Here is an 8,332-nt window from a genome sequence, read left to right on the forward strand (position 1 = left end):
TATCACCATCTACATCCACATCACCCAGGGTAATATCATATCACCATCTACACCCACATCACCCAGTGGTAATATCATATCACCATCTACATCCACATCACCCAGTGGTAATATCATATCACCATCTACACCCACATCACCCAGTGGTAATATCATATCACCATCTACATCCACATCACCCAGTGGTAATATCATATCACCATCTACATCCACATCATCCAGTGGTAATATCATATCACCATCTACCATCTACACCCACATCACCCAGTGGTAATATCATATCACCATCTACATCCACATCACCCAGGGTAATAATATCCACATCACCCACATGGTAATATCATATCACCATCTACACCCACATCACCCAGTGGTAATATCATATCACCATCTACATCCACATCACCCAGGGTAATATCATATCACCATCTACACCCACATCACCCAGTGGTAATATCATATCACCATCTACACCCACATCACCCAGGGTAATATCATATCACCATCTACATCCACATCACCCAGTGGTAATATCATATCACCATCTACATCTACCCAGTGGTAATATCCACATCATCCCCAGTGGTAATATCATATCACCATCTACATCCACATCACCCAGTGGTAATATCATATCACCATCTACATCCACATCACCCAGTGGTCATATCATCCACATCACCCAGTGGTAATATCACCATCACATCCACATCACCCAGTGGTAATATCATATCACCATCTACATCCACATCACCCAGTGGTAATATCATATCACCATCTACATCCACATCACCCAGTGGTAATATCATATCACCATCTACATCCACATCACCCAGTGGTAATATCATATCACCATCTACATCCACATCACCCAGTGGTAATATCATATCACCATCTACATCCACATCACCCAGTGGTAATATCATATCACCATCTACATCCACATCACCCAGTGGTAATATCATATCACCATACCCACATCACCCAGTGGTAATATCATATCACCATCTACATCCACATCACCCAGGGTAATATCATATCACCATCTACATCCCACATCACCCAGTGGTAATATCATATCACCATCTACATCCACATCACCCAGTGGTAATATCATATCACCATCTACATCCACATCACCCAGTGGTAATATCATATCACCATCTACATCCACATCACCCAGTGGTAATATCATATCACCATCTACATCCACATCACCCAGTGGTAATATCATATCACCATCTACATCCACATCACCCAGTGGTAATATCATATCACCATCTACATCCACATCACCCAGTGGTAATATCATATCACCATCTACATCCACATCACCCAGTGGTAATATCATATCACCATCTACATCCACATCACCCAGTGGTAATATCATATCACCATCTACATCCACATCATCCAGGGTAATATCATATCACCATCTACATCCACATCACCCAGTGGTAATATCATATCACCATCTACATCCACATCACCCAGTGGTAATATCATATCACCATCTACATCCACATCACCATCCAACTAATACATACACTATGATTAGTTTAAAATACCATCCATCACCCAGTGGTAATATCATATCACCATCTACATCCACATTTATGGTGTCCATGAAATGGGTAATATTCCTGTAACTTCGACATTGATCAATACATTTAATAAAATTATCGTGCCTGAAAATATCCATAATGTGGAATTAATGTAAAATCGGTTGGAGAAATAGCAAGCCATTCAGAGTAGCATTATTATTGGAAGTATCGTTACATTCGTTAGGTTACACCCTGTGTGATTCGTGAACTGATTTCGTAAAGCTACAATATCGCCCTGCCATATTAGATCAGCATTTCCTAATGCAAAATACAAACAAAGCTTCAGTTTTAATAAACTCACAATCTCGCGACGCCATGTAATGCACCGTCAATTACTAAACTGCAAAATACTAACACAGCTATGTTTATGTTTTCTTTTACTCGTGTAACATTGTTATTAAAATGGACGTGGACTTAATTTAACGTACACGTTCAGAGCAAGCTGTTGTAGTGCACGCCTGTCTTGGACATACGTTCTGGCCTAGGCCAGTTCTCTCGATTATCCACTGCACTGCTTGTTTTTCAGTGGTGCCCACGCCAAGCATGACGTGTCTGGAGATTCGAACGTACGAGGTGAACGAGACGGTGCCCGTGATGAAGGAGGTCAAGGAGCTGCAGAGTATCGGCTCCACTCTCAAGAAGCGAGCCTCGAGACTCAAGAAGACGAGCACCCCGGACATGAGGCGATCATCAACCTACATCGGCACGTTCGCCATCGCCATCTCAGCCGCCATCTTGGGCATGCTCATCATCCTCGACCTGGTCTCAATCCCGCGCTACTGCAGACACAACGCCTGCTGCGGCAACGTTTGCCGCAGCAAGGTGATGAAGAAAGAGGCGACAAGAACCAAGGACGAGAAGGCGCTGCAGCATCACTTCAAGGCCATGAAGCGGCACATGCGCATTCTGGCCATGCAGCAGACGACGAACAGTCACGTGGACACAGAGTTGGACTTCGATGTCGACATCTTTAACAGGGAGGCCGAGGTGCTCAGCGAACACTCGTTTTCCAACGAAATTTACGAGAGCAACGACTGGACCGGAAGTCACCCAGTCTCTCCTCCAGCGGAGTTGGCCAAGCATTACGATTGGTCGGACGTGGCAGACGGCACGACGTCTGGACGAATGGGAGAAGAGAAGAAGCTGAACTGGCCAGATGATATCATTTATGACGAGGTGCCCATCCGTCGCTGTAAATACGTGGACACAAAGTCCAAGTACATTTACAGGTCACATATTACAACACATCTATAACAGCAGTGTGTTGTAAATACATGGACACAAAGTCCAAGTACATTTACAGATCACATATTACAACACATCTATAACAGCAGTGTCTTGTAAATACATGGACACAAAGTCCAAGTACATTTACAGATCACATATTACAACACATCTATAACAGCAGTGTCGTGTAAATACGAGGACACAAAGTCCAAGTACATTTACAGGTCACATATTACAACACATGTATAACAGCAGTGTCGTGTAAATACGTGGACACAAAGTCCAAGTACATTTACAGGCCACATATTACAACACATCTATAACAGCAGTGTGCTGTAAATAGGTGAATAACAGCCAGATACATTTATAGATCACATATTACATATTTAATAGCAATGTGGTCAATGCATCGCGGTAAATATGTACGCAATAAGCTAAATACATTATATAGATCACATATTACAACACATCTATAACAACGGGTGTGTGTAAATAGGTGGATAACAAAAGCTAAATACATTATATAGATCACATATTACAACACATCTATAACAACGGGTGTGTGTAAATAGGTGGATAACAAAGTACATTATATAGCGGGTGTGTGTAAATAGGTGGATAACAAAGCTAAATACATTATATAGATCACATATTACAACACATCTATAACAACGGGTGTGTGTAAATAGGTGGATATCAAAGCTAACTACATTATATAGATCACATATTACAACACATCTATAACAACGGGTGTGTGTAAATAGGTGGATATCAAAGCTAACTACATTATATAGATCACATATTACAACACATCTATAACAACGGGTGTGTGTAAATAGGTGGATATCAAAGCTAACTACATTATATAGATCACATATTACAACACATCTATAACAACGGGTGTGTGTAAATAGGTGGATAACAAAGCTAACTACATTATATAGATCACATATTAACACGAAAATGAAGTGTAAACACTGATACTACCACAATATGTGTACTGTGAATTTAATAAAGATAATAACACCATAGAAAACATGTAGCTCACATCATTACATACACGTTTTGTTAGCATAGCGTAGACTAGACTGACGCTTTACCACATTGTCATTCACTGTGCATTTTGACAGTAACACCACACAGAAAGCATGCACGGTGAGTTTAGAAGATATTTAACACCACACACAATTCACCTGCACTGGTTAGTGTGGACTGATAGTAGAAATCATTCTGCAAAATGGCAACTTACCTTGATAAGTGTTTATCAAACCTATAGCTGTAGTTGTGTTTTACATTAGACATGTTAAATGACTGTAACGCGATACTATATTGTATGTGATTGTAATTCTGGACTTATTGTCACAGTGTGATGTCACGGAAATTACCGAGCTAGGTGAAATAGGTTTGCTAACAATCCCGTCAATACGAAGGAAATGACAACTAATTTCGGATCACTGTATCGCTGCAGTTCGTTCAGTCAGCGACAGATAAACAGAAATGAAACTTTGCAAAAATAAACTTTACATTTTAACAAAGCTTTTTTTTTTTTTTTCTACCGATGTCATGGTAAAACTAGTCTACAGTAATTGGTGAATAAATAAATGTTTTTTCCAATTAACATTTACTTTTTTCTTCTTTTTTTCTTTTTTGTGAGTTTTTATTTGGGGTGGGGGGTGGGGTGGGGGGTGTTGGTTTTTTTTGTTTGTTGTTCTTCTTGTTTTGGGATGTGGGGGATGGAATGTATGTAGAAAGTGGAAAGTGATCTTATTATTGACACCTCAGCACATTTTTAAGGGACAGCGGTTTCCTATTTTTGAAAGAAAGAAATGTTTTATTTAACGACGCACTCAACACATTTTAATTACGGTTATATGGCGTCAGACATATGGTTAAGGACCACACAGATATTGAGAGAGGAAACCCGCTGTCGCCACTTCATGGGCTACTCTTTCCTATTGGCAGCAAGGGATCTTTTATATGCACCATCCCACAGACAGGATAGCACATACCACGGCCTTTGATATACCAGTCGTGGTGCACTGGCTGTGACAAGAAATAGCCCAATGGGCCCACCGACGGGGATCGATCCCAGACCGACTTCTATTTTTGATGCAACTAAGTTAATAACTGGTTATAAAATTATTTTTAACAAATATTCTTTTTCTATTACCATACCATGGTACATATAAAATATCCCTACCTACTAGCGGGTTTCCTCTAAGACTATATATAAAAATTACCAAATGCTTGATATCCACTATAGCCGATGATTAATAAATCAATGTGCTCTAGTTGGTCTAGTTTAACTATTATCATACGGATGATTTCCATGAGCAATTCTTCAAATACTACACCATCAACACTACGTTACAAGGGAATCAATAAAGAATACATCTATTCTCCGCCTATTACCCGTGGCGATGTCTTGCTTTGACGATGTCTTCCACTCCATGCTGTGACGTGTGCATCAGATTCTATGTGTTGTATCATGAATAATTAATGAGCTGTTTGTTCCCTTTTCGTACATTGTGTTCAGTTCAATAAGATGTGTTTGTTTTTTGTTAAGGGTTCTAGGATAAGGTTTCTAACGATTGCTAATTGTCTTTGTTTTCGATACTTGACGGGTAGGCTTGAAAACCATGTGTGAAGAGTTGTGAATAGTAAACAAGTAAAGTTTGTTTTATTTAACGACGCCGCTAGAGCACATTGATTTTTTATCTTATCATCGGCTATTGGACGTCAAACATATGGTCATTCTGACACTGTTTTTAGAGGAAACCCGCTGTCGCCACATAGGCTACTCTTTTTACGACAGGCAGCAAGGGATCTTTTATTTGCGCTTCCCACAGGCAGGATAGCACAAACCATGGCCTTTGTTCAACCAGTTATGGATCACTGGTCGGTGCAAGTGGTTTACACCTACCCATTGAGCATTGCGGATCACTCACTCAGGGTTTGGAGTCGGTATCTCGATTAAAAATCCCATGCCTCGACTGGGATCCGAACCCAGTACCTACCAGCCTGTAGACCGATGGCCTGCCACGACGCCACCGAGGCCGGTAAGAGTTGTGAATAGTTCATTATGCATAGTTATAAATACATGTAGTCGACTCTCAATAAACGATTGTAAAGTGGTCTGTACCTGAAAGTGCCAAATCAACGACTAAGCCAGCTGAAAAGATAAAAGTTTATTTTGTTTTACGATAACACTAGAGCACACTGATTAATTAATCATCGGCTATTCAATAACCGTGACGTGTAAACTAATGCGCGGTCGGTCTCGTTCCTGCCTGAGCACTTCGACTTGTATATCAAAGGTCGTGGTATGTGCATCCTGTATTTGGGATGGTGCATATAAAAGATCCCTTGTTACTAATGAAAAAATGTAGCGGGTTTCCTCTCAAAATTAGCAAATGTTTGACATCCAATGGCCTATGATTAATAAATCAATGTACTCTAGTGGCGTCGTTAAACAAAACAAACTTCTGTGTGTAGACTTGAAGAACTCTAATACATGTTTCCATCAAGTAGCAACGAATCTTTTACATGCACTTTCCCACAGACAGGACAGAACATACCACAGCTTTTGATATACGAGTCGTAGGGCATTGGTTGGGGCGAAACACAATCCTATTTGATGGGTTTGCCGAAATGGTTCGATGCTATTAGCCACACTCCCCAGGCGAGCGGTACACCGACTGAGCTAAATTCACGCTCCCCAGGCGAGCGGTACACCGACTGAGCTAAATTCACGCTCCCCAGGCGAGCGGTACACCGACTGAGCTAAATCCACACTCCCCGGGCGAGCGGTATAATGGCTGAGCTAAATTCACGCTCCCCAGGCGAGCGGTATAATAGCTGAGCTAAATTCACGCTCCCCAGGCGAGCGGTACACCGACTGAGCAAAATTCACACTCCCCAGGCGAGCGGTACACCGACTGAGCTAAATCCACACTCCCCAGGCGAGCGGTGCACCGACTGAGCTAAATCCACGCTCCCCGGGCGAGCGGTACACCGACTGAGCTAAATCCACGCTCCCCAGGCGAGCGGTACACCGACTGAGCTAAATCCACGCTCCTCGGGCGAGCGGTACACCGACTGAGCTAAATCCACACTCCCCAGGCGAGCGGTACACCGACTGAGCTAAATCCACGCTCCCCGGGCAAGCGGTACACCGACTGAGCTAAATCCACGCTCCCCAGGCGAGCGGTATAATAGCTGAGCTAAATTCACGCTCCCCAGGCGAGCAGTATAATGGCTGAACTAAATCCACGCTCCCCAGGCGAGCGGTACACCGACTGAGCTAAATCCACGCTCCCCAGGCGAGCGGTATAATAGCTGAGCTAAATCCACGCTCCCCAGGCGAGCGGTATAATAGCTGAGCTAAATCCACGCTCCCCAGGCGAGCGGTATAATAGCTGAGCTAAATTCACGCTCCCCAGGCGAGCTGTATAATGGCTGAGCTAACTCCACGCTCCCCAGGCGAGCGGTATAATAGCTGAGCTAAATTCACGCTCCCCAGGCGAGCGGTATATCCCGACACGAGCCAGTTAGATATCTCAGTAGTTCGCGTGGACATATCGATCGGACTTTAAACGTTTAGATCTGCGTTCAAAATTTTATGTCGAAATTACTTTTTTTGTAATATTATTAAATAGTCCGATCCTCTCTTCTTTCTCTTATTTAATTTTGGACTGTCCTTCTAAAATGCTCCAAATTATATAAATATTCGGCCGAGCAGTCAATTCTTTTTTATTTTTGGCTTGTAACCTTTTTCTTTTTTTATTTATTCTATTAACGTTTTTACTAATTGCTATTTTCAAAATTCTGCCCATTTTCAACACACACACACACACACACACACACACACACACACCCCTCCATCCCGAGTCAGGCCACCGATCTTATCGGAGGTCGGACTCGGGATGGGCGTGTTCGAAACCCTAGTGGTATATGGGCACGTTAAACTAGTTATCATCATCATCAGTAGATCGTCATAAATGGGGGCGGGATATAGTTCAGCGGTAGAGTGCACGCCTCGCCTGTCATGGATCCCAGGCTCGATCGCCGTCCTAGCCAATACCCCAAGATTCGTCCAGTATGTACTGTCATGTCTGAAAGAAATATCCCTTGCTGTTCTTTTCAGTAGGAGTAACCTTTGTCGTGGGTGCGAGTTTCCCTTTTAGTTTACAAAATGTCGAAATAGACACCAAATAGTCGGAGCTTCAACTATGCTGGGATGTCGGTAATACATCCCTTTCTCTTTCTTTCATTAAATAGGAGCGGCATTTACAGCAGACGGTTGAGGGCGAAAAAAAAGGATCTTTTTTGTCCTACTCTATATAAATAAACATAAAAATGTGGCTTGTGCTCCTCCACTAGAGACTGCCCTCCCCCCCCCCCCCCCCCCCCCCCCACACACACACTAGAGATTGTGTTCTCCACTCAAGATACAATTCCTACGGACATGTATTCAGTCCGCATGTCAAGGCTTTATATTT

The 8,332-nt window shown here is 42.5% G+C and overlaps 1 protein-coding gene and 1 long non-coding RNA gene across 2 annotated transcripts in view; both read left to right on the plus strand.

Moving 5' to 3' along the window:
• LOC121384238 overlaps positions 1–3,386 on the plus strand; it is a 29,331-nt gene extending 25,945 nt beyond the window's left edge. Inside the window, exon 6 of the mRNA XM_041514526.1 lies at positions 2,131–3,386. Within this exon, the coding sequence (XP_041370460.1) occupies positions 2,131–2,858 (728 nt within the window). The 3' untranslated portion in view covers positions 2,859–3,386. The remainder of the gene's footprint in view (positions 1–2,130) is intronic.
• A 63-nt stretch (positions 3,387–3,449) lies between these two features.
• LOC121384239 lies at positions 3,450–4,449 on the plus strand. Its single transcript, XR_005959364.1, has 2 exons — positions 3,450–3,670; positions 3,746–4,449. It is a non-coding gene; the product is annotated as an uncharacterized LOC121384239 (long non-coding RNA).
• The last annotated feature ends 3,883 nt before the right edge of the window (positions 4,450–8,332 follow it).

The sequence above is a fragment of the Gigantopelta aegis genome, chromosome 10 (assembly GCF_016097555.1).
Source record: "Gigantopelta aegis isolate Gae_Host chromosome 10, Gae_host_genome, whole genome shotgun sequence".
Lineage (NCBI taxonomy): Eukaryota > Metazoa > Mollusca > Gastropoda > Neomphalida > Peltospiridae > Gigantopelta > Gigantopelta aegis.